General features: G+C 61.7%; 1 protein-coding gene across 1 annotated transcript in view; it reads right to left on the bottom strand.

Annotated features, from left to right (window-relative positions):
* Positions 1-1,244: 1,244 nt before the first annotated feature.
* Positions 1,245-25,054, bottom strand: part of ABTB2 (ankyrin repeat and BTB domain containing 2) — a 171,447-nt gene continuing 147,637 nt past the window's right edge. Inside the window, exons 4-17 of the mRNA XM_028516232.2 lie at positions 19,560-19,712; positions 17,795-17,960; positions 14,857-14,946; positions 14,214-14,315; positions 12,359-12,455; positions 11,937-12,072; positions 10,439-10,668; positions 8,897-9,075; positions 8,372-8,477; positions 8,045-8,147; positions 7,553-7,643; positions 5,061-5,129; positions 4,299-4,412; positions 1,245-2,964 (exon numbers count right to left, since the gene is read on the bottom strand). Of these exons, the coding sequence (XP_028372033.1) occupies positions 2,767-2,964; positions 4,299-4,412; positions 5,061-5,129; positions 7,553-7,643; positions 8,045-8,147; positions 8,372-8,477; positions 8,897-9,075; positions 10,439-10,668; positions 11,937-12,072; positions 12,359-12,455; positions 14,214-14,315; positions 14,857-14,946; positions 17,795-17,960; positions 19,560-19,712 (1,834 nt within the window). The 3' untranslated portion in view covers positions 1,245-2,766. The remainder of the gene's footprint in view (positions 2,965-4,298; positions 4,413-5,060; positions 5,130-7,552; positions 7,644-8,044; positions 8,148-8,371; positions 8,478-8,896; positions 9,076-10,438; positions 10,669-11,936; positions 12,073-12,358; positions 12,456-14,213; positions 14,316-14,856; positions 14,947-17,794; positions 17,961-19,559; positions 19,713-25,054) is intronic.

Consider the following 25,054-nt stretch of genomic DNA (forward strand, 5'->3'; position numbering starts at 1 on the left):
CAGCTCCGTTTCCATCGTGGCCTCCTCACCCCTGGGAAGGATGTCTGATATTTTTCTAATTGTTAAGTGCTCTCACAAGAGTGTGTTCCCTTACATGCAGGCCCAAAGGGGTCCCGCCCCCTCTCATATCACCGTCCAACCTGCCCTCCCCCTGCGAAAGAGAAAAGGGAATGGCTGAGCCTGCACCGGAGGCAGCTTGCAACTAGATCTTGCTTTTTAGGCAGCGTGATTGAGCAAAGGGCATCCTGCAGGGCTTGGGGAGCCTGTGCGGAGGGTGGGGAGAGTTAGGGCGAGCCCCCTCAACCCCCCTCACAGGACCTCTGCTAGGGGGTGGTGCCATGGGGCGCACCTCCTCCCTGCGGCCCCCAGAGGGCGCCATGTGTCCACGCAGGGCCCTCTCCTGGCCACAGCCAGGGCCCCAGGCTGGGCCTCTAGCCGCCCCACCTGGGCCCCATCCAGCAAAGCTGGGCAATAGGCCTTCCCTGGTACAGGCCCATGAGATCTTCACATTGTCCCCTGATTCCTCCAGCCACTCCATTCAGTGCTCCCTGTGACCGTAGCAATTTGTTTGTCTCTGCAGGCACGGACCCTTGGGCTCTGCGCCTAAAACAAACTATAACTGGGTCTGGAAAACTTGGGCCTGAGCCACCAGCTCACTGTCCTTTCCCCATCGCCAGGCGGCACAGCCAGCTCGGGCTCGTCAGGCCCTGGAGGCAGCAGCCACCAAGGGACAGGCGCCCACCATCAGGCCGGGCCTGGGCAAGAGTTTGCAAACGACTGTTAGGCTGACCCCACAACAGCTCCCGTGGGAGGGCTGGGGGCGGGGTCTGGGCACCTCGAAGATCAGAAAACCCCTGACAGCTCCCTTACTCCTGCCCAGGCTCTGGTCCTGCCATGCAGACACCTTTTCGGTCCCACTCTGGTCCGCAGGTACTTAACAAGTGGGAGCTATTGCATAGTCTCAGCTACGTCCGTCTGCTGACAGCAGAGAAACACTTGGCCGAGGACCTGCCCCCTGGCACAGAGCCAGCGAGGGGCGGGTCCAGGCTCAGGTCCTGGGCGGGGCGGGGAGTGGGGAGGTGGCCACGGCAAAGTTTTTCGTAGGGTGGTCCTTCCTTTCTGAGAGACGGGGAGCCCTGCGTAGCCAGGGGACCGGCCCTGGGGCATCTGCCTGGTCCCGAACGGGCTTCTCCCAGCCCTGAACCCGGAGTAGCTCTATCAGGAGCGACGAGGCCAGGGCCATTGTTAACAAGTGTTTATTGTTAATAAAATCATAGTACATTTACAGTAAGTGACAACATTAATGCATAGTTACAGTATCATACAATATTACAGCAATAAAATAACGCCTCTTCCTTTGTACATCCAGCTCAAGCAGCTAGTCGAAAATATTTTCCAGGATTGCAAGCCCCCAGGGGCTTTTCAAGGTGACTGAAGGGACACTGCCTGAAGTGCCTGGGGCTTTTGGTGAATAAATAGTTTCTAAGGTGCGGCCAGACAGCTCAAGAAGGCTACACCCAGAGGAAGCTGTCCGGAATGCTTGCCCAGTGTCTGGTCCATAAATATGACAAGTGTCCAGGCCCACTGCTGCGTCTCCACCCCAGGAAAGCCCGGAGCGGGCAGAGGTTGGCCGGCAGGAGCAGGGAAGCAGGAGGCCCTTCCCTTCCACCACGGCCCTGCCCCTCGGCTCCCCGAGACCCGCAGCTCCCAGTGACAAGTGTGCGCCCTGCTCTCCAGTCCACATGAGAAGACTCTGTCGTGACAGGTTTGCTGGGGGCACAGTGAGGGCTCTGCTCCCTACGCTTGAGAGGCAGCCGGACTGCAGGCCTGGGGTATCAGAATCGGCCCCTCAACCCCGTAGCAGCACCAAAGCCGAGGCCACCAGGCTCCTCCACGCACCCCTGCCACCTGTGGCTCAGCCGGAAAGCTCTGCAGGCGTCGGCTGGGGCACTGCTTCTACCCCGAACTGAGCAGGCTGCCGGTCCCCCAGCGAGGCCCTCTGTAGGCCCAGATACCAAGGCAGATGGAGCTCGAGGTGCCCCTCTGTACAGGGGTCCCCCTGCCCGGAGGCCAGAGCAAGCCTGCCAAAGGCACGGCTTCGAGGAGTAAGGTCAGAGATCTGGGTGGCCTTCCTGACATGACATTGAGGAAAAACACCAGCTTTGGGGAGAAATGGCCTGGGGCGGGGGCAGAGAGAGGGCACGTTCTTTACATTCATAGGGGGCCCATGAGCCCCCCGGGGGACCCTCTGGGTTTGCTGAGGCCAGGGCAGTGGGGGTGGTCACAGCTGGGGGACATGGCCAGGAGCTGGTTGGAGCAGCGGTGAATTGGGACCCGCTGCTGACTCCGGGAGGGCAGAGGGACGCACTAGGGTGAGTGCACAGTGGTGCAAAGGCTGTGGGGGGAGGGCAGGGCCACCTTCTGGCCACAGCTGCCCTTGGCCCGAGAATGGTTGCGTGAACAGCTCCAGGACAAAGTGGTGGAGGGTGGGACTGCCAGGTGACAGGTGGGCACACCTGGATGCCCAAGGACAGGCTGACACCAGAGGGTGTCAGGGGAAAGGGAGAAACTGAGCCCCGTGTGCCTGGCGCCAGGAGGTCCTAGAACCAGCCCCCACCCAGCAGGGCCCTGGTATGTCCACAGGCCCCGGCTGTGTAGACATCCCCAGCAGCACTTGTTCCCAGCCTTTCTCAGCCCCGGGCTAACCGGAGGCAGAGCCCTAGCCCAGAGTGGGCTGGGCACGCTCAGCAGCCGTCCCGCACCACCTCACACCCGGGAGGTGATGTAGACGGAGTGCACGCGCTCGGCCAGGGTGCTCTGCAGGTCCTGCAGCGGGTCCAGGCCCTGCACTTTGCTGCTGCGGCCGTAGATGAGCTGCCGGAAGGAGTCCTGCTCGAGCAGCGCCTTCATGTGCTTGAGGAAGAAGCCCTCACAGAACAGGGCCAGCTCTGGGGCGTTGTGGATCTGTGGGGGCAAAAGGGAAGGGGTGAGACCCGCAGCCTGGCACAGCCCCACCCAGCCCCAGACACCGCCCAGGGGCCGAGGCCGGGGGAGGCACGCCCGGCCTCTGCAGCTCTCCTCGACCTCCCCCTCTGCGGGAGTCCTTCCCTGGGCTCTTCTCGGGATGGACCCATCTGGGTTCAGAGCCCAGCTCCGCCACCAGGAGCCTAGTGGAAGTCTTATTCCTGGCCCCGCCCTCTTGTCCTGTGTCCCCTGGGGGATGGTGTGTTGAATGGCAGTTGTCCCCACTGGACTGGAAGCTCCTAATGGAGGACAGGGACTGCCCACTGCTGGGCATCCTGCATCCATTACCAGGCCCAGCACCCGGGCGTTCACGTAGTAGGTGCTCAGTAAGGACTCTAATCCAACAAGCACCGAGGGCCTGCTCTGGGCGCCAGGCGCCAAGGCCAGGGTCTCTGCAGTGCTCCCTTAGAGCTGATGTTCTAGTTTGGGGGAGGTGGAGAGGCCAAGGTAACCGCAGACAGTGGTCAGTGCTGTGAGGAGACAGGAGCAGGTGACAGGGTGGGGTGGCAGGTGACTGGGAGGCCCCGGAGACCCGGGGAAGTCAGCTGGTCTTGCGAGCAGCGGGGAAGGAGCCTTCCCGGGGAGGGGACGGCCGTCACCAGAGCGCTGAGGACAAGCTGCAGAGGAGACAGGCTGCATGGCCGGGTAAAGGGGCACCGGATGTGCGCAGGGCCCAAGGGGCCTGGTGAAGCATGATAAGGGGTGGAGTTTGTTTAGTTTGGAGGCTGTGGAAAAGCTCTGGAGGGTTTAAAGGGAGGAGTGACATGGTTCTAACACTTTCCAGAGAGGCCTGTGGATATAGGGTGACAGCCAGGAGCGGGGCCGGGCGGCCGGCTGAGAGAGAATGGTGGCTCGGGCCGGGTGGGAGCAGCAGAGACGGGGAACGGGAGAGTCTGCTGACAAGGTTCGGCTGTAGATGGCCTAATTGTGAGAGCTTTCCTTTAAAAAATCAAACGTAACTGAGCCGGAGCCGCTGAGCAGGTGACCATGCCCTTTGCTGAGATGGAGGAAGAGGAAAGAGCGGGTTGAGGAGAAAACCCAGTGAGCACCTGTGGGGTGGAAGCGACTCAGAGGCTGAGCCACCGGCCCCGGGTCACCCTGGGGGCCAAGCTGCACGTGACCCTGCCGGGCAGCGGTGGCCTCTGGTTGGAGGGAGCTCCTGACCCCCCCCTCAGCGCCTTCCATGCCCTTCAAAACCGCCCCGCCTGCTGCACGGCCCAGCCTGGCTGGAGCTGAGTATGGGGCCGGGGTGGCTGGCGGCGTCCGGGCCTCACCTTGGCGTACTTGTAGGTGCTCACGGCGCTCTCCACGCTGAGGGTCTGGGAGCACAGGATCTCGCAGTGCCTCTGCAGGGCATCCAGCTGGAACAGGCTGGCCGCCGACAGCAGCTGCGGGGAGGCGAGGGCGGCCTGGCGTGAGCGGCGGTGGCCCACAGAGCAGAAAGGGCCGCACACCCCGCTTCCGCCCAGCCCCGGGGCCCGCCCACATCAGCGGGACAAGTGTGACGGCCTTGATTTATTTCTGTGCCCAAGCCAACTACTGTTGGCTGGGACACCAGGTGGCACAGCATGGGTGACAGCTGCTAGCTGGGATTCCGGGCCCTAGGAGGTCTTCAATGGGAAGCCACAGGCTTCATCTGCGTGACTTTCTAGCCAGGTGCCCAGGCAGCAGCGGGTCTGTGTCCCAAGCTGTGGGAGGCGAGCGGGAGGCTCGGCTGCCTTCTGGCCCTCCTGGGCCTGCTACCCCCACTGGGGTGCCCCTTTCTAGGGGCACCTGGGTGTGGCCCAGGAGGTCAGGCTCCACGGGTGCAGAGTTCCCCGGGCTCTCAGACGGCCCTATCTCTCACACACAGAGAAAGGACCAGCAAGCAGGGAACCAGGAGGTCCTCGGAGGCCCCCTTCCTCCCCACGTCTCTCCAAATGCTGACAAAGGGGTTGAGAGCTGGCAGCTGTCTCAGGCTAGAGGGACACAAGCGTGAGGTGAACGGTGAGATGGGGACAGGTGGGCGTGGCCCTGCGGGTCCCCGGGAGCCTCACCTCCAGGATGTCGGCGGTGGGGATGTTCATGGACTCCGTCCCGCCGTGGTACAGATACTGCATCATCAGCTGCAGAGGGAGAGGCCCGCATGTGAACACCAGATGGACCCACCACGCCCAGGCCCTCACCCGGCCCCCAGTGCCGCTCCAGCCACCCCCACGGGCCAGCCGGGCCCTCTGTCCCCCTGCCTGCCGTGCCTGCGGGTCCTCCAACCCCAGCACAAGCCGAGACCCAAGTGTTTGTGTTCCCCGATGACGTCCTACCAGCATGACCGGCCTCCTTCCATGGGGTGGCTCCTCTCTAGGCTCGGGACAGCCCACGAGCCCAGCAGGGAAGAGTCTGTGCATAGCTGGGAAACTGAGGCCCAGGGAGGGACACTGACCCCCACAGCAGAGCCGCCCAGTGCAGCAGGCACGATGCTGATCATTCCCCCTTCTGCTAAATTCTACCTGTGGGGCTGGGGGGCAGGAGGCGGGGCTCTGAGGGGACCCCAGCTTCGCTGGCCACACCCTCGTGAGCCATCCTCTGCTTCCAGGCTGTGCTAGGGCTCCAAGTGGGACGGGGGAGAGAGCAGACCCCCTCGTGGATTGGCTCCCTCGGGGAGAAAGCGCAGAGCCGCCGGGTCCGGCCAGAGGTCACCTGGCTGGCTGGCCCGGCCCTGTCCGGGGCTCTTGGGGTCAGAGGGCCCTGGGATATCAGGTGAGGCGGCCCAGGAGCGGGGAGCTGCATTCAGCTCTGCTGAGGTCCGAGTTACAAACTCGGCCATCACACTGTGCCTGGGGAGGCTCCCAGTTGGAAAGGGGAAGATGTCCCTGGCTGGCTGTAGAAACAGCCCCAGCAGGGAACTGGTGAGTAAGTAAACACGGCCGCTGCTGGCTCTGCTGGGAGGGGCTCCGGAGGGTCTGGGAGATGGAGTCCAACCCCTGGGAAGAGGAGCAGGGAGGTGGCCTGGCCGGCCTTGCTGCAGCCCGGGGCCAGTCCCAGGACACGTTAGTTCCTCCCCATGGGACAGAGGGGCTCCCGCAGGCCTCTGGTGCTCTTACCATGACATGTGTGGCGGTTCCTCCTCCCACCCCACCCCCTCAGCATGCTGGGACCAGCAGGACAGCTGTGGACTGTCAGGGCAAAAGCCCTTGGCTGGGGGATGGGAATGGAGCAGGTGGGCGGGTGAAGTCTCCCAGGATCCTTTGCTAAAAGATGGCTGCAGGGCAGCCCCTAGGCAAGAGGGGGCCCGGGGTATGGGCTGGGTGACAGGCAGAACTCCCGCTGCAGCTGGGGAGCTGGTTTTGGCAAGGCCCAGCCATCTGTGGTGCCCTGAGGTCGCTTGAATGCAGGATCCACAGAAGTCAGAGTAGAATTGCTCCCTCGGAGCCTCCTGAGATAGCTGGGGGGCCGGCGGGCAGGGGTGGATTAACCTTGCATGGCCTGGCACTCCCCAGGGAGGATGTGGGTCGCCACCTCCCAAAGCAGGTGGCCTTTCGGGCCGGGGGGCTGCTCTCGGAAAGGCCCCGGGCAAGCGCTGCCGCTACGCCCACCACACCTGTCCCGCTGTTTCACAGCGCTGCCTCCTGCAGCTCAGGGGCCCTTGCGCCCACAAATGAGTACAGGGAGCACGAGAGAGGGACTGAGCCATTTCAGGTGATAGCTCTTTGGGATTCTGGGAGATGCTGATCTCTCCCATTAGGTCACCAGCCTGTCCTGTGTAGGGCCAGAACCCCCACAGCAGTTGCTTCTTGGTCTCAGCCCCTAATGGTCACCCCTGCTGCCCATAGCTCCCCTCCCCCCACGGAGCCCAGAGACCTGCAGCCGCCACTCTCCAGCAAGGAGCTCTCGGCCAGGGTCCGGCTGAGGCCCCAGCCTGTCTCCCCCTGCAGACCTCATCTTCCCCAACGGGCAGCCAGCCTGCAGAGTTTCCATTAGGCCACCTGTGATGCTCTCCAAAGCTCAGAGATCTGAAGAGCGGACCTTGACCTTCCACAGCCAGTGTGGATCATCGTGGCTCTTTCTGCCCCGCCAGCATGGCTGGGTCTGATGCTCAGGGAACCTACACAGCTGATACCAGTGCTGCTCAGCCTCGTGCACACCGCCCACTGGGGAGGGCCGGGGAGGGGCCCGAGGTTCTGCCTTTCCAACAGGTGCTTGGGCCCTGTCCGTGCGGCGGGAGCTCGCTGAAGGAGAAGGGCCCACCGGCACCCACGGGCAGCGTGTGCCTGTTCTTACCCGTCTGTTCGTTTGCCCAGAGCCCCTCGTCCAGGGTTTAAGCTCAGGAACTAGGAGACAGGCTCTGACGCTACAACCAACCCCAACGGGGAAGGGCTGCCTTTGCCCAAGAAGGACCCGGATGCTCCACCCCGACTGCTGATTGGGCACGACACAGGAGGCGCTGGGGTGGGTGGGAGATTGTGACTGACGCACAGCTGCCCCCAGCCAGGGCAGGCTCCTGGGGGAGAAGGCGTCGTCCCCAAAGCTTGCGGCCCCGAGCCCCACACACCTGAAAAATGTGGTACTTCATGTCACCGATCTCGATGGTCTTGCTGTTGTCACCGTCTTGTTCGGATTTATTGGTCATCAGCGTCTTGAACCTGGAGCGAGGGGACAAAACGCCGCGGGGTGTGAACATCACTTAGCCCGTCACCTTGCGGCGGAGGCACCACCTGCCACCCGACCGGCCACCGGGAAACGGTGTTTCAGAAATTACTGCCGTGCTCTGGGACTGACGCTCAGGGAGGGACATTCTACACTGCCCCCCTTCTGAGCGACCGTGACACCCGTGGTCAGACAACTGACCCTGCATTCCGGAATATTTCTTTTTGAGAAATCAAAGGCAGTGACTTGGCCAGAAAGAATATAAGCTCACTGCTCCTGAGCACTCTGGGCACCACGCCCCCTGCGGGATATGTGGGGGGGGGCTCCGTTGCTGCGTGAGGCCACGCCCACTGAGGGGCGGGGCTGCACGTATGTCCGCCGGGGGGCTGGCACCCACCTGTTAGAAGCGGTCACCAGCAGGACTTTGTGCGCATAAAACAGCTTTCCTTCCACTAGGAAGGTCACGTCCGACATCTCCTTGTTGTTCAGAAAGTGAGGATCTGTACCGAAAGGGAAGCAAGCACGGGAAGTGACTGAGGAGCCCGCCTGTTGGGGGGGGGGGGGTGCGGGGTCGGGGGGCACGCAAAGGCGAAGGGCAGAGACACTGAGGCCAGGGCCTTGGCTCCAGGCAGCGGAAGCGGTAAGTGGAGAGTGGGGAGGGGTCTGGCAAGCCCACGAGGCCGGAGGCTGGGTGGGGGGCGGGGTGGTGGGCACAAGCCTTCACCTAGTCTGGCCGGCAGGGTCTTCCGGATCTCGGGGATGCTGGGGATGGGGCTGCTGCCGTAACAGTGGGTGAAGATGGCCGCCAGCTGCTGGATGACGGAGTCGTTCTGGGGGGGACAGGCAGGGAGAGGGGGGTCAGCCTGCCTGCCTGCCGCCGTGGGCTGTGGCGTGTTGGCGTGTTTACGTGTTTACGGCTGCAGCTACATCGGGCAGATTTCAAACGTCCGGCTGGGAGTAAAGCAGCCGCTGTCCTTTGTTCCTCCTGGATCCCCTTGGCAAGAGATGCCTGTCCCTCCCCACCGACTCCCCAAATTGCTTTTTTGGCCTGGCTCCAGCCCAGACAAGTCCATGGCCTCTGCAGCCAGGCAGCGGGAGTCCGGGTATGGGGAAGGCGTCCACCTGTGTACCTGTGTCGTCCATCTGTGCGTGTCTGTCTGTCTGCCTGTGTCTGTGGGTCAGTCCTGTGTCTGGGCCGGGGCTATGGGCTCCGGAGCACAGCCCTCTCGGCTTGCCCTGCGACACTCACCTTGCTGGCCTTGAGGATGTTGAACATGAGCTGCAAGCCCTCGGTCACCAGCTCCTCATTGTACTCGTCCTCCTTGATGGAGCCGAAGTCCCGCAGGAGGCTCTGCACCACCGAGTACCGCGACTGGGAGAAGGAGGTCCTCAGGGACTCGATCCAGACGTGCAGCTTCCAGGGGACGCCTGGGCCGGGCAGGGCGGGGCGAGAAGGGCGGGCAGTCACTTCCTCCGTCGAGCATTCCCGCACTGACCCCTTCTCCGGCATTGACCCCTTCTCCCAAGTGCTCTCTCAGGATGAGCCAGAGAGCACCCCTCCCTCCCTGGCCTGAGTCTGCGCTGCGGCATTCCTGCCCGCTGAGTACCCTCTCAGCATGGCCATGCAAGGAAGGCGTCCCTTCTCCCCGACAGGTCAGAGGGCAATCCAGGTCCTCGCCACATGGGAAGGAGGAGGAACAGCTACAGCCCACATGCAGGGGGTCCTGGGGCCACACTGGCCCCCCTGCTTGCTGGGCCCTGGGCTTGCTTACTGGGGAAGACTCATTAATTATAAGCTGGACATACCGGTCCCACGCCTGTCTGGAAGCCTGACATGAACCCTGTCCTGTCACACAGGGCTTTGCCCAGCACCCTGGTCGCTGGGCTGTTAGTGGCCCATCACTGCTGTTTACCAGCTCTCTGGAGAGTGTCGGTCACAGAGCCATTCAGACCTACTTTCTGAAGGTCATGACAAAAACCAGGACTCTCCCTGGTAATGAGAGACTGGTCTCCCTCCGCAACTGGGGGTTAAAAAAGGCCCCATGTCAGTGGCCCAAGCACCCTCGGCTTACTGCCTGCAGGCGGGAGTGATGCCCCGTTTTACGGTGATGGACCCCGAGGTGGAGTTGGCTGCAGAAAGGCAGCGTGGCCTCCTGCTCTCTTGACCCAGTGCTGGGTGTTTGTGAGCCGTGGCCCCTGTGGCGGGAACGGTACTGCCTGCCTGCCTGCGCGCCCACAGTGACCCGGCGCCAGGCCCCGGGCCCTGTGTTCTGACTGCACACTCTCGAGTGAGGATCATCGGTGCCGGTGACTGTGGCACGCACGGCTCGGGCCTCACCCTGGTCTGTTTGGGGGGCCCGCCTCCCCGAGGAGAGAACGCCACAGTCTGGCAAACCCATGGGGTGAGTGGGGCTGCCCGAGGCGCAGGAGAGCACCTCGTGGACCAGAAAGGGCGGCTCCTAGTACGACAGATGCTCACAGTGCCGCACAGCCCAGGACTGTGACCGGGCAGGGGCCGTAACGCTCTGACCAGGGAGAGGGAGGGTCTGAGGGTGCAGGGCTCCGGTGATGAGCTCGAGACGAACTCTGCTGAGGAGCTGCCCGAGGCTCGGGGCATCTCCCGTCCTGGCCGTCCACCACCAGGTCCAGGTGGACCGAGCCCCGTCCTGTGCTAGGCTGCCTGTGGCCTGTCGGCCCTGTGGGCTCTGCCCTTGCTGGCCTGCTGAAGAGCAGCAGGACACACAGAGGTGTGCGTGTATGTGCATGTGTGCGTGCACGCCCCGTGGCTCACCCAGCGCCCTGAGCTCCATGGTGATGTCCACGTAGCCGTGTTCGGCGCTGTAGTACATGGCCTCCTGCAGGGCCTTCGTGCGGGTCCGGCTCAGCCGCACAGGCCCCTCGCTGCCGCTGCCCTGGCTGGACGCGTCGCTCTCCTCCACGCCCTCGGCCAGGATCTCTTCCAGGGACAGCACGTCCGCTTTGGCCTGCTGCGGCTGCGTCAGGAGCTTCCGCAGGACGTTCCTGTGGGCGAGGGGCGAGGGGGGCGAAGCCTGAGGCCCCAAGCACAGATGGGTCCCTGGCCCGGAGGGCCTGCTCTGGGACAGCTGCAGGCGAAAACTGCTCACCGCCTTCCCCACCCACCAGGCTGGCTGGGCCAGGGGCCCCGGAACCTCCGGGCCCCAGACGCCTGAGCAAGGCCAGCAGGCATCCAGCCTCACGCAGCACATGCCTCCCGGACTTCCTTCCATGAATAAGAACGTGAAGACGAACGTTTTATACAGAATGTGTTCATGCCTATGACTGTGTAGAAAGTCAGATGGGACAGAGTGTGTTCTCATCTGTAGACTATCGCACTGAACCTGTGAGAGCCCATGAACTTCGCCCTTTGCCGGTGGTGGCTGCAGCTTCAGGTCGCCCTGGGCAGGGGTGCTGAGCCAGGGCTTCCGGCTCCCAGCCCCAGGCTCATTCTGTCACATCCTGTGGCCTGGGGCTCGGGGGTGGCTGCAGCATGGGCAGGCCCAAAGGTCACCTGGGCACTGACCCTCCTGCCAGCAGCCCCGCCCAGGCCCCCATTCTGTGGAGTAGGCCAGGCTGTGCCAGGCGGCCAAGCTCCGGGCCCAGAGACCTCAAAGCACTCTGGGGAGGGGCCCACAGCAAGGACAGAGTCTGGCTTTGAGAACAGAGTTTGGAACGGGAAGTAGGTGTCCACCTGCCCTTCTCTGCCTTCTAATAACCTCCTTTCCGTCTCCCTCTGCTCCCCCTGAGCTGCCTAATGGCTCCAGTCTCAGCCTGCTGCTGCCTGTCACACCCCTGGGCAGGCCTGGCCTCCGCAAGCCAGGCCCGCCATCTGCTCCCAGAGCGGGATGTGATTTCCCACAGAGCCGCCGGGAGCCTCTTCGAGGCCGAGCCATATGCTGTGTGGAAGCCTCTGGAGCTGCTGCGGCTCTAGAGAACCACCACCGAGCACGGAGTGCCGTGGCCTGAGGCGGCCGCTGCAGTTGCAGGGCAGAGTCTTAATGGGAAACAGAGGTCCTGCCCTGGGCATGCGTCGGGAGCCCCGGGTCTGCCAGGCACTGGCTGTGGGGCCTGTCTAGGTGGCCCGTCACCCAGCGTCTCTGGGCCCTCCAACTCCTGGGGCCCCCGTGCTGGTGGAGGACCTGGACCTCCTTTGTGGCTGGCTCACACACAGCCCCGCCCCAGCCCCATGTCTGGAAAGACCTCCAGGCCAAGCTCCGCTGCTCCCTGTGTCTGGCCCCCACATCGCAGGGGCAGGGACCCCCCGTGGGTACCTGTGGCCGTGGGCGGCTGAGTGGCTGAAGCAGTTCATATCCTCGTGGAGCGAGGAGGCCATGCCGTTGGCCTCGAGCATGCTGAGGAGGGGGTCAGCACCCCGGCTGAGCAGCAGGCTGACCAGCTCGTAGTTCCCTAGAAGACAAGGCAGACTGAGGCGCACTGAGGATGTTCCCACCACCCACTTCTGTGCCGCTCGGCTGGGCCTGCCATTGCTGGCACCAAGCGTGGAAGTGACGCGGGGGGGGTGGGGGGGGCCAGGGGTCCCCCAGGGGCCCAGAGGGGGTTTCGAGGCTCCCCCCTAGGGTCCACCTGTGTTCACGGCCGAGCCAAATGTCTAGCTACAGGCCCAGCTGGGGTGGGTGACACAGTGGGCAGGGGCAGCTGGGGACCCTCACTGGAAGGGCAGCCCCACACCTACCTGCCGCAGAGGCGAGCTGCAGGGGGGTCTCCGCGTAGCTGTCCTCGCCGCTGTTCACGGCTGAGCCCTCCACGTGGGCGCCGGCATCCAGCAGCAGCTGTTGGGGCACAGGGAGGACACGTGGGTGTGGCGGGGAGTGTGGGGCAAGTGCGCCAGGCTCCCCCAGGCAGCTGAGGAGCCGGAGCTTTAGAATGCCACGTGACCCTCAGGGCTCTGAGTTTCTAGAATCTTCATCTCCACTCTTGTGGCCTTGGAGCAAGCCCCTAAACTAGGGGGCCTCTGAGCTATTCCTGCAGTGACCTTCCTGAGAACTCGTGCAGCCGAGCAAAGCAGAAAGTGCTGCCTCCCCTCCCCAGTCTGCTGGGGGCAGCACAGGTGGCGGGGAAGGCACGGGCGTTGCAGAAGCTGAGTGCGAATGCGGGCCTCCCGGCCAGTGAGTTACCTCCACTCCCTGAGCCTCAGTCTTCCTCATCTGGAAAGTGGGGAGAGGCCTGCCTGCAGCATTGTTGGGGAGTCAGGGAAACGGTGCCCCCTCTCCACAGGGGCTCGATAACCAGTGGCCTCTAGGGTGCCCCCCAGAGGTCTGGCGAGCTGCCTGAGGCCGGGAAGCAGCGGGGCTGCAGCACGGCCTTGCTGTCTAGGGCACCGGGGGCCCCTCCCTATCCTGTGAGGGCAGGGTGAGCAGAGGCCAAGCAGTTCCGGCTGGGCCGGGCCCGCTTGCCTTGGGGCAGGGGTGGCATCTGCACTGCTCCGCCAGGTGACTTTCAGCTGCCTCACCTTTCCTGACTGGCTTCTCTGGAGGGAGCCACCTGCCAACCTTCCCAGGTTTCTGGAGACCAAACCTTCCTCAGAGCCTGTGCTGGGCAGTCTCGGGGAACCCCAGCCTGCCTCTCACCTGGAGGCCAGGTATTGGGGGGGGGCAGGCTGCCCTGTGAGCCTCCACACCCACGTATGGAGAGCAGGGCCTGCTGTCTGCTGGGGACTCTCATCAGAAACCAGTTGTGGCGCCACCGCCCGAGCCAGCACAGCAAGGCGGCACAGGTACAGGACTGCCCGTTGGGATGAAACTGGGCACCAGACCAGGCTAGTCCGGGGCACACCCCGGCAGGCCAGTCCGGGCTAGGCTGGCATTTCACTCAGGTCCGTAGGAGGGCAGTAACCCCAAAGCAGGCAGAATGCGGCAGCCGGCCTGGTAACTGCCACTTACTGAGTCCCTGCTAAGGCCCGGCTGGGATGACAGTGATGAGTAAGCCAGATGGGGCCCCTGTCCTCAGAGGACTCTCTGGCGGACAGCAAGGGTGTTACATGAACTCCCGGGAAGGAGTGTCGGATCTGTAGGCCCTGGCGGCCTGAGAAGCAAAGGAGTCTGGGAGCTGAGTGGCAGTGTGGCTGGCGCCCCGGCTGGGGTTGGATGCCACTCTGCCCACAGCTTCTACTTCCAGGCAGGAACCCACCCCAGTCACAACGGCTGCGGCCAAGCTGGCCGACAGCACGGCTTGGTTCAACAGGCGAGCCGCACCAATCTGGTCTTCCTCCAGGAGCAGGAGCAGGGAGAGTGGCACTGAGCCCACTGATGGGAAGAGGCAGACCTGGAAGGTCACCATGACACAGAGGCTGCTCTGCAGGAGCTCATGAGGGAGCAGAAACAGCAAAGGGTCGGAAAGATGTTGGCAGAGAGAAAACGGAGCCGGGTGGGTCTCGGCCCCGCTGACCAGGTGCTTCGGCAGTACATCGGCAGTACTTCCGGTAGCTCAGACCTGGGGCAACGGCTCCCTCGGTCCAGGCTGGGGCTGTGGCCGGGACGGCCCACCCAGCAAGCGGAGGGCGCACTGCACGGCCGGCCGCAGAGGCTCACCTGGACCACAGAGATGTGGCCGTGCAGCACAGCGAAGGTCAGCGAGGTCCAGTGCCGGCTGTCGGGGTGAACAGAGGGGTGCCTGGGAGAGCTGCTTGGGACCTGGGAAAACACCACACATGACCGGTGATTCCTGGGTGACATTCCTGGGCAAGGCACACAGCATCTGAGTGAGCTAAGTGGGTACCCTGCAGGGATGGTGACTAGGAATCAACTCAGGTGCTTTCTGCACTTGATTGGTTATGTCTGCCCAGAATACCGTAAGGACAAAGCTCACAAGGATGTTCGGTCTGTGATGCCTGCCTTGGGCAGAGAGGGCGCACTTCCCGCCTCAGAGGAAGGCAGAGTCGAGGCATCTGGGGGTGGCAGTGATGGGTGGGGATTAGGCTGGTAAAGGTCAAGGTGCTGCAGTGACAGCACCATGGCCATTCTCTGCTCACCTCCTGCCCCGGGGCAGCCCCTCTCGGGAAGCCCAGATCTTTGCCCACTGTGATCTCCATGCATCTTGTATTCCCGGTCCTCTGAGACCCCTCTACCCTGAGTCCAGACCACTGTGCCCAGCACGCAGCCCAGCTGGTGGAGACCCTGGGGCGTTCTCTCGCCGGGCCAGGGGCCAGGGTGCAGCTCTCTGGGGCCCACGCACCTGGATGTCCAGGTTCGCTCCGGCATCAATCAGCATCTGGACCATCGCTTCGTCCCCGGCGGCACAGGCGTACATCAGTGGCGTCATACCCTGCACGGACCAAAGGCAGATGCTAAGCGCTCCAGAAACAGAACACAATATAGCACACACTCCACAGGCCTCGGCCCCACAAAGCACAGGGCCCAGAGTCCAGCTTGCCCCGCTGCTCAGCCGAAGCAATCCTGTGCCTCAGGCTGGATCAGCCTGCCTCCCCTAGGCCCACTGGACACGTGACACCTGCAGGGTGGGTAGGAGACATTTCCGTGAGCACTGCAGGGCACCTGAGAGGTGAAGAGCACAGGCCGTGTGGCCAGACTCAGATGCAAGGCCACCTCTGCTACAGGGAGCTGTTAACTTCGTATACAAGTTACTTGTGCCTCGCTGTGTCTCAGTTTCTTCATCTTTAGAATGGGAACAACAACAGCATCTCCCACACGGGGTTGTGGTAAACAGTACGAATCACCACGTACAGAGTGCTGAGTGCAGAGTAAGCTTACCTCGACCAAGCGGAGTAAAGTAACACTGTCACTGCGGCTACATTAAACTGCCATCTCCTAATCCCGCCCCCCCCGGGACCCGTGCATGTGAATCACTGCGGGAAGGTGTTCACGTGCATCATCTCACTTAATCACCGTAACGCCCCGACTAGGGGGATTCTATTACTGTCCCCAGATGAGGAGCAGAGCGGTGCATTAACTTGCCCACTGCCTCCCGACGAGCGAGCGAGAGAAGGACTCAGACCCAAAAGCCAGGTCCGCCCTTCGAAGCGTCTCAGGGGGGATGGAGAGTTGTCTCACTGCAACATCTCCTGCTGCTGAGAAGTTCAGAGCTTTCCCAAAGCCTGAGGCCCGGTCCCTCCCCGAGCTGAGGCGGGTCGTTAACAGGGCTGCCTCCTGGCCGGGACTCCCTCTCCGGGGCCAGTCGCAGCGAAGGCAGGGGTGGGAGGTGTTATTCCCCAGCTGGATCCTGGCGCGCACTCGTCTGGAGCCCCGCACGGTTATTTATTAGGTTACTTGTGTGCAGACAAGATCTCCTTACCTCATAAACCCTTGCCTCGTGCCCAGAGATAAAGACGCGGCCAGAGATTCATCGCGGGCGCCAGGGCTGCTTACCTGCAGACCCCTGGGCAGGCACCCAGGCTGCGCTTGGCTCTGTCCTTCCCCCCCACCCCTCCGCCCCCGCCCTGCACGAGCCTGGCCTCTCTCTCCGCACATCTGTACTCGATCTGGAGTCGAAAGCAGGCTAGGAGCCTCGTGAGGAGAAGCTACTTTTTTGTGTGCCGGGCTCATCCCCACATCAGGGCCATAAAGAGGCTAAACTGAAAGACGCGGATGAACAGACTTCAGGGATGACCATCGTCATCATCACACGGGCAGCAAAACCCAGAATGAACGTGTACTGCTCGCTCACCGTGGGCCAGAGGCACGGTCTCGCGGTGACCCGGTGGGGCAGGTACTACCGTGCCCCACGCTGGGGACGGGAAGGCTGAGGCTCAGAGAGGGCGAGCGGCTCATCTGAGATGCCACGGCCATGATGTGACAGCTAAAGCCCAGGTGCAAAACCCAGGTGCGTCTGAAGCCACAGACCTCAGGAGGAAGACGGTCCCCTGGGAGGAGGGCACCCACGGAGCCTGGGAGCCTGCACTCACAGAGGCGCCCCTGGGAGACCCGACACAGCCCGTCGCCTCCCCGTCCCCCAATGCCGCCCCCACGCCCAGCCTCGTGGTCTCTCTGTCCCTGCACGTGCTCCCGAAGCCCCACTGGCAGGCTCCGGCACCATCATCTCCCCTCCCTGGGCGCTGTCCCCCGCTCCTCTCTGCTTCCCCTGCCCACCTCCCTTCCTCTGGCCTGGCCCAGAACCCCCAGGAGGAAGCCTTCCCTGGCCCTGCCTGTCCCACCTGTCAAAGTCCCCGTGGCCTCATGGCTCACCTGGTGCTTTGTCACACCCAGTACCACGTGCCACCTCCCCTGAGAGCGTTCCTTAACCCTGGTTGGTATTTAACCCTCCCCATGCCCCTGGGTGGTCTCCCAAAGCACAGCGCTCTCGCCCGCACTGCAAGAGCTCACACAATAGCATCAAACAACGTGCTGGATGCTCCACAGTGGTTATGGGGGTGGGCCCCCCTCAGTGGTTAAGGGAACGGAGTCAGCTGCATGGTCTCCCCAACCCCGGCCCTGCCCCTTGCTCGTGGAGGGACCCGGGCTTCTCTGTGCCCCAGCGCCCTCGTCAATCAAGTGAGGACAAGAGCAGCACCTGCGTCATGGGGCTGCGGCCGAGTTAGATGAATTAATCTGTGTGAAGCGCCTAGAACAAACTTAGCGCAATGTAAATGTTATTCAAGGCGAAAACGCAAAACAAAGCAAACCAAAAACTCAAGTTAAATTCTATCTAAAGTTGTCAACACCTCCAATACTCCCTTTTTCTGGCTTCGTTGTATTTCTTACTACTTCCTACTAACACTCTGTATTGTGTATGTTTATATTTCTTACAGGCTTCTCCCATGGGAGTGTTAGCAGCGCGGAGGCAAGGGCGTCTACGGGCCGGGCACGGGGCAGACAATACGAGATGCTCCGACACAAGCTCTGGCGATCACCCCCACAGCCTGCCGTCAGGTACACTCTGTGGGCCGTTCCCAGCCCCACACCACCTGCGACAGTCTCCAGCCTCCCGTGAGAGGAGGCAGAATCCCGTTACAAAGTTTTCCCAAAGGGTGCCTGGGAGCCTGCAAGCCGACATCCCCCTGAGACAGGTGGGGTACGACCCCGGAGGCAGCCCACCTCTGAGAGTGCAGAGCTGAGCTGCTCCCAGGTTTGGAACAGAAGGGACTGTGCCACCAACTCTGGCAATCACGGAAGCCCACGGTCCCTGAGGCGTGGCAGGCAGAGCCCTCGGGACGCACCTGGTCGTCCATGGTGTTCACCCCGTCCGGGCCCAGGGCCTCGATGGCCTGGCTGATGAGGTCCGTCCGGCCGCAGTTGAGCATGCGGAAACCCAGGTCCTGGCTGAACTTCTCAGTGGCCGCTCGGGCGTCCAGCCTCCGGAAGGAGCTGAAACAGCATTCGGGCCTGCGAGGGAAAGACTCAGGTGTGACTGGGGGTGCCGGCGTGTGCACTTGTCCTCCGAGGGCCCCGCTCTCCCAGGAGACGCGACCTGGCGTGCTGGGTGGGAGTGCGGCTGGCAGACGGGGCAGGTGGGGAGGACTGGGAGTCACTGTCGGATCCGCAGGGATCGGCCTTATTGGGCTCAGTGACGTGAAGAACACGCTTCCTACAGAACACGTTGTTCTATAAACATGTTTAAATGTCCTCTGAGCTCTTGGGAACTGCCGACTGCCAGGAAACCAAGTCCCCTCCTAAAGGGTCTATCAGGGGACTGCCCAAGGAGGAAGTCCAGGCCTGGGCTTGAGCCACAGAACGTGGTTGAATACTTTAAAAAAAATAAAAGATTTTATTTATTTATTTTTAGAGAGAGGGGAAGGGAAAGAGAAAGAGAGGGAGAGGAACATTGATGTGTGAGAGAAACATCAATTGGTTGCCTCTTGTAGGCATCTGGCCTGGGGATCGAACCCGCAACTCAGGCACGTGCCCTGACCGAGAATCGAACCAGCGACCTTTCGCTTTATAGGACAACCCCAACCAACTGAGCCACACCTTTCAGGGCTGGTTGAATACTTTTGGCCACACCAAACCTATAGGACAGTGGTTGTGGCCAAGTTCCAGTTCTTAGCTTCACACTCCCTCCCCTCAAGGCATTTTGGGGAGGCCCTGAAGGACTGAGGAAATGAGGGAGAGCAGCCCAGAATCCCGTGGCAGTCAAGCCGTCCTACCACGAACATGCACAGAAACCGCCCCCTCCACCCCGGCGTCTGCAGAGGGCACCGCAGGCTTCCGATCGGCAGCTGCAGCCTGGAGCCAGAGTGCCAAAAGTTCACGCTCCAGAATGAGATTCAGTCATTTGCCATGAAGACAGAGGAAGTCGTAACTGGGGTTCGGGCAGGTTGAAAACAGAAAACCAAAAAGTCGCAAGGCTCTCACAGGCCAAGGACGGCCAGAGGAAGCTTCTTGGGAACTGCTTCAGGAGACCCATCCACCTGAGGCCCATTGGGAAGGGGGTTAAGAGCCCAGGCTTGGGGCCGCACGGACCCAGGTTCAAACTGGGGTGCGGCCACTTTGCTGTATATGTGGGGGGCAAATCACCGTTCCTCCCTGACCCTCAGTCTCTCATCCGTAACACAGTATGAGCATTACCGCCCCACCTTCCTGCTCTGAAGTTGTTGTCACAGGGACCGAGACGCTGCATGTGGAAGGGACGGCTCAGCACAGCGCCTGCACCAGGAGGAGGGGGGGAGGGCCTGCTCCTGTGGCCCCCACCCCAATGTCCCCCGGACTCGGGCTGTGAGAGCTCTCCTGCCCAGGCCCAGGCGTGCGTCTGCTGAGCACCTGACCGCAGCTGCAGAAGACGCGTCCGGGAAGCAGCCACGGTCCAGAACGGTGGCCCTGACAGGCTTGGCAGGCACAGAGGACGCCCCTGGGGCGGCTGGAACGTGCCGCAGTCCCTGCTCGCTGCCTGCTCCCAGCCCCCAGGGGAGAGAGGGACAGAGCGGGGAGCCAGGGGCCGGCACGGGGGCCGGGGGCCGTCCGGCCTCACTCCCCCCAGTTCCTTACTTGAGCTGCCGGGGCTCGCAGTCCAGGCCGGGCAGCAGCAGCCGGGCCGCCTGCCGGATGTCGCCGCTGTCCACGGTGAGGCTGCGGCGGTGCTCCGCGTAGGTGATGGCCACGCGCATCCACTCCATCAGCGGGGGCAGCAGCATGAAGGGCCTGCGAGGTGGCAAAGAGAGGGCGTCAGGCCCGAGCGGGGTGCTCCCAGGGGGCCGAGGGGGCCCCTTCTGCAGGTACTCTCGGAGGACGGCCAAGAGGCTGGCCACCCTCTAACCCCCGGGGCTGCGAGGTGTATGTGCCGGGGACCTGACCCTGCTCCCCACAGGAACTCCAGGGTGTCCCGCCCCACAGACGCTGTCGTGGGTCAGAAGGAACTCCCGCCGTGGGCCAGGAGAAGAAGCTGAGGGGGTGGCCGGTGAAAGAAGGGGCTGAAGGAGACTTCTGCCCCCCCCAAATTCAGGCGGGGCTGGCATCCCTGCAGAGGGGAGAGACTGCGCCCCGAGTACGGGGTGCACAGGAGCACCTGACAGGCCCGGGGGCAGCTGCGCCCCTTCCTCACTGCAGATGACGCCTGGAGCCTGTCTCCTTCCCCTGCGAGACAGACAGGCCGACACCTACTCCTGGGGTCTCTCCCGGGGCTGAGTGAGACACCCACTACATGGGCATCATTGATCGTCATTCCTGCCTCAACCGGCACCTGGGTGAAGGTGGGCCCTGACCTCACTTCCGGTGGCAGGCCAGGGTGGCCCTACAGGGGGAACGGTCAAGGCAGCCTGTGTGGCATCGAGATCCTATGGCCACAGCGCGGGGTGCTAGGCAGGCCCTATCAAGGCCTCCAGGTTGCCAACTCCAGCGGGGCCTCGTTCACAAGGTGTTCTGTCGTGTCACCAGGGGGCACCAGTCACAGGGAATGAGCCGAGTGTCCCCTGGGGTGGAGCCCAACACTGGCTCTGCCACTCAGGGCCCCACCTTCTCCCTCCCCCAGACCCACACCCCCACCCCCACCCCCCTCAGCCCTTGTTCCACCAGGAGGGGTGGGGTTGCCCAGTACTCAGGAGCGGTTTCCTCTCGTCCTTCACAGGACAAGGCCACCCAGCGTCCTGCCCGTTGGGGCTGTTCTCGCCAGTGACGGCCCAAGACTTGGCCTCTGCTCCTCGTGTACGCCTTGCCCGCCCGATGCCTACTTTCCATCCTCCCCTTTAAACTAGGCCAGGGGCTGGCAGCTGGGCAACCTGCATGCCCCACCCCCTCTGTCACACCGGCCAGTGGTTCCCTAGATGTGCAGGGAGGTTCTCCGACCAGGGAAAGGACCACCCGTGTCTCTCTCCCCAGCTCCTACGGAAATCCGCTGCAGGGGGACGCCCTCTGCCCTCAGGTCACAGAGCTCAGATCTCCGAAAGCAGAGGTCACTTCCAAGTTTAAAAGCTCCTCTCTAAGGGCAAAGGCTGGTCTCACTAATTTGTTTACACAGAATAATCGGACGGCATCTGGAAGGTAGCTCATTTGGAAGTCATTCTGATGTTCTGATTCTGTCATTTCAGAAACCATGTCTGGGTCTGAGTCATGGAACCGGGGCACCGAGTGTGCCGGTCGGTGTGGTGAGAGAGAGGCCACGGGCCAGGCTTGGCCGTCGAGGATGCCGGGAGCTTCCACCAGCCCACTGTCCACCCCTGGCTCTTGCTTTTCCCCAGGACACACCAGACCACAGGGTACTCAGGGTTCTCAAGCCCACCCTAGCCGTTCCTACCTCCTCATGAGTGGGAGTGAACTCATGCCCGTCCAGATACCACCTATCCTTCAAGGCTCAGTTCCAGAAATCTCCCCCGATCCTCTTTCTCCAAAGAAAATAATCTCTTCCTGCTCCATGATCCCTTAGCTCGAGAGTGCTCTTGCTCTCTCTCTCTCCGCCCCCCCCCCCCCTCCAGCAATGAATGCGTCCCCTCCCGTCAGGACTCTCCTGCCTCAGGGAAAACCCTTCCTCATCTCCGCTCTCTGCCACACATGGCCCGCAGGGCCTAGACACAACAGGCCCTCAGTCCACACTTGCCGAGTGACTGGAAGTGTGGCTGAACACCAGCAACCTAGTACAGTGTGTCCGAGTTTTCAGTTCTGGACCAAGTTCTGTGTTATCTGCTTCTGCCCAGAAAAGCACGGCACGTGGTGTTCAAGCTGCGGTGTTCACGCGGCAGAGCGGGGAGCCGGGCATCACGCGAGAACGTGAGGAGTCTGGAAGGGGCCAGCAATCCATTGGCGAATCACCCCTGTCTACCAGCTTACCAATGCCCACCTGAATCCCCCCACCCCAGATACTTCTGGGTTTTCCAGTTCTTACACGACAGTGCTAGCAGGCAAACTCAAAGACACGCTTCAGTGTGACAGTCCTCTCCATCCACAGGGAAGGTCTCATGAAACCACCAGCACTGGAGAGTGCGGTGCCAGCCCAGAGACAGTGTGTGGGTTCGCCAGCTGCTCTTCCCGTCGTGGCCAACAGCCACGACAAGGCTCCCAGTGCAGGCACTACAGCTCGAAGTGGCATCTCCCCGCTGCACTCGGGGAAATCCAAGCGGGAACTTGGGAAATGATGAAGTCTAGTCAGGTGGTGTCATGATTCACTGTTTTGTGCCCCTGAAGACTCAGCACATGAAAAAAAAGCAGTATGGATGACCTCAGAGGGCAGGCACTGGGGACGGGCGCGGTGGGCCTCTGTGTCACTATGTTTTTAGGAGACATGGAAAGTGGAAAACTATTTACATTTCCCAGGCTCCTTTGCAGCTGGGATTCTGGATGCAAAACTGGCTTCCCCATTGATGTGTTGCTGCATGAGATCCGGTAAGGGAAGAGGAAGCAGAGAGAGACCACCTTCAGCCTGCCTTTGCCTGTTTCTGCTGTGCTGGGCCATGAAACGGGAGGTGGTTTATTCTTTTTCCTAGAGTATTCTGGGGTCCGTTTCCCACCCTCCTGGGTGCTCCAGAGGCAGTGGGGGTTCTACTGAAAGCGACGGCAAAGACTTCTGAATTCCGGCTTCCACCCTGAATTGGAGCTGTTTCAGAGGGAGCACTACCCACCCCACCCCCTGCCCAGAGACAAGCTCTGTATGGTCCCTGAAGTCGCTCCCGGAGGTACGGCCTTGAACCTTCACCTTGAGCTGTTCCCATGGTTCTGCTGGTGCCTGATTCCCTGCGTTGAATCCCTTCCTGCTTAAAATGCCTCGGGTGGCTCCTGTTTCCTGAGCTGAACACGGATGAACTGTCTCAGTATATGGACACCTTCCAGGGTCAAGGTTGTTTCTCTGCTGCTAGGGTGGTGGCTGGTGCCCACCTGCCCACGAACATGGCCCTGCCTGCCCCAAACTGACCTCTCTTGGCCTTTCCATTTGGCCTAACTACCTCCGGGGCCTGTGGACCATAGGATGGTGAAATGACAAGCAATTCATGGGTTTTCTCAGTGACATCCTGCCCTTGGCCTGTGCGTTCCTGGTTACTATTTCCTTTCTGGTAATTCCATCTAGCCCACTGGGCATGCTAAGAAGAGCTCGCCTGCCTTACTGGACATTCTGGAAAATCCCTATAAAAAATCCCCGGGGCCGCAGCTGCGTCCGAACTCCAGGGTGAAAGGGCTCCAGAGGGGCAGCGCTCGGAAGGACTGATGTTGGCATTGTCGCTGGCATCTCTCCGCTTGTTCCCTCCCTTCCCAAGGAAAAGGCTGTTTGCCCCTCCTGCTTTCCGCTAGGGTGCACTTGGCCAAAAGCTTTGCAGTGCCAGAGTGCACAAGCCAGCGAGAGCCAAGAGCAGGGCAGGGAGGGAGAGTGGGGCAGGGAGGGAGTGGGCCAGGGAGGGAGTGGGGCAGGGAGGGAGAGTGGGGCAGGGAGGGAGTGGGGCAGGGAGGGGGAGTGGGGCAGGGAGGGAGTGGGGCAGGGAGGGAGAGTGGGGCAGGGAGGGAGTGGGGCAGGTCTGAAGGAGCCCCCTTCGTTCCGCCCTCTGGCCCCAAGCTTCCCCTCTGCTGGGTCTGCTACCCCCAAACAGCAGCATTCTCAGAGCTCTGGTCTCAGGACCCCCTTTGTACTCTCACAAAGGATTGAGGGGCCCCCGAGAGCTTTTGTTTGTGTGTGTTCTTCTACTGATGTTTTACTGTTTCAGAAATTAAAACCGAGAAAATGTTCAACCATCTGAATACACATGCTCGCATCCCATCAGCCGTCAGAGTGATAAACGACACGACTGCGTGCCACCGAGCTTCTGGGAAACTCTCTGGGACCCTTGCAAGGAGACGACGGTGAAAGGCAAGTCACACATCATAGTGAAAATAATTCTGGCCCTGTGAACCTCTGGAACGTTGCTGGGACTCCAGGCCCCTCAGACAAATGCGGCGGATCCCTCAGACAAGGCTGCCCTTGGGCTGGCGGGCGGCAGTGGGTGTGGGGCTGGGATTCTGACCCGGCTGGTCCATGGTCTGGCAAGTTCTGGAAGGCCGTGTGGTTTGCATCCTGGGATCTGAGGGTCCGGCACGTCTTCTCCGCAGCATCCTCCCTGGGAGAAAGTTCTAGTGTCCCGGAAGCGCCTGGACTGGCTCTGTAACCTTGGGCAGATCATCACCCTCCGTGGGTCTGCTTTTCTGTTCAAGAAGGGGTAGTTGAAGCCAGTGTGCCTCCCCCTTTTGCCATTATTGCACAGCCTCTGCATGACGAGAGCTGTATCTACTGCGCAGCGACCGGGGCTCTAGAAGGAGACTCCCGGGTTGGAGCCCAGGGTATCGGCAATGAATGAGACCGGGACGCTGTGCAAGTCACCACGCCTCTCAGCCCCAGCTCCCCCGCAGCAAAATGGGCACAACTACCTCCCAAGGCCCCCCTCACGAGAAGCACGTACGTGAAGTGCTTAGCAGGGCGTTTGGCTCATGGTTCAGTTCTCCATAAAGGTTAACTATTATTTTTATTTTAGTATCTGTTGATAGAGAAAATATATAACAGCAGAAATAAATAAATGAATCAAAGGCTTTAGGAATCGGGTCCCATTAAACTGCCTCGGTTGCAGCCTCCTTCAGGTCCAGCCAATGCCGCCCCGAGCAAGCACAGACACGGAAAGCTTGCAAAAGCCTGTGGGCACGCCACCCACCATCCGTCCCGTAGAACAGAGAAAACAAACGTGGTGTCGCATGAGATCTGGAAACCATCTCGGGTGCTGCAGGCGCCTGGCCTTGGCCATCAAGCACTGTGCATGGGGGTGGGACAGACAACAAGGACCACAGACCTGGGGGCCGTGGGTCACAGACACATGAGGCGCTGGTGGGGGTGGGCTAGAGTTCTCCAGAGGGGCCGGCACCCCCTGCTCGCACCAAGTCCCATCGGTGGCCTAACCTGTGAAACCCCACACCCTTCCATGCAGACATCCTGTCGTCCCTGCTGTGACAAACAAAGCCACTTAGCAGGGTCATCAAGGGTGGTAGCATTAGCCTTTGTGTGTTTAAGGAAATAACCATTGTCACAGCGAGGTGGGGGGATGCAG

Source organism: Phyllostomus discolor, chromosome 6, assembly GCF_004126475.2.
Source record: "Phyllostomus discolor isolate MPI-MPIP mPhyDis1 chromosome 6, mPhyDis1.pri.v3, whole genome shotgun sequence".
NCBI lineage: Eukaryota > Metazoa > Chordata > Mammalia > Chiroptera > Phyllostomidae > Phyllostomus > Phyllostomus discolor.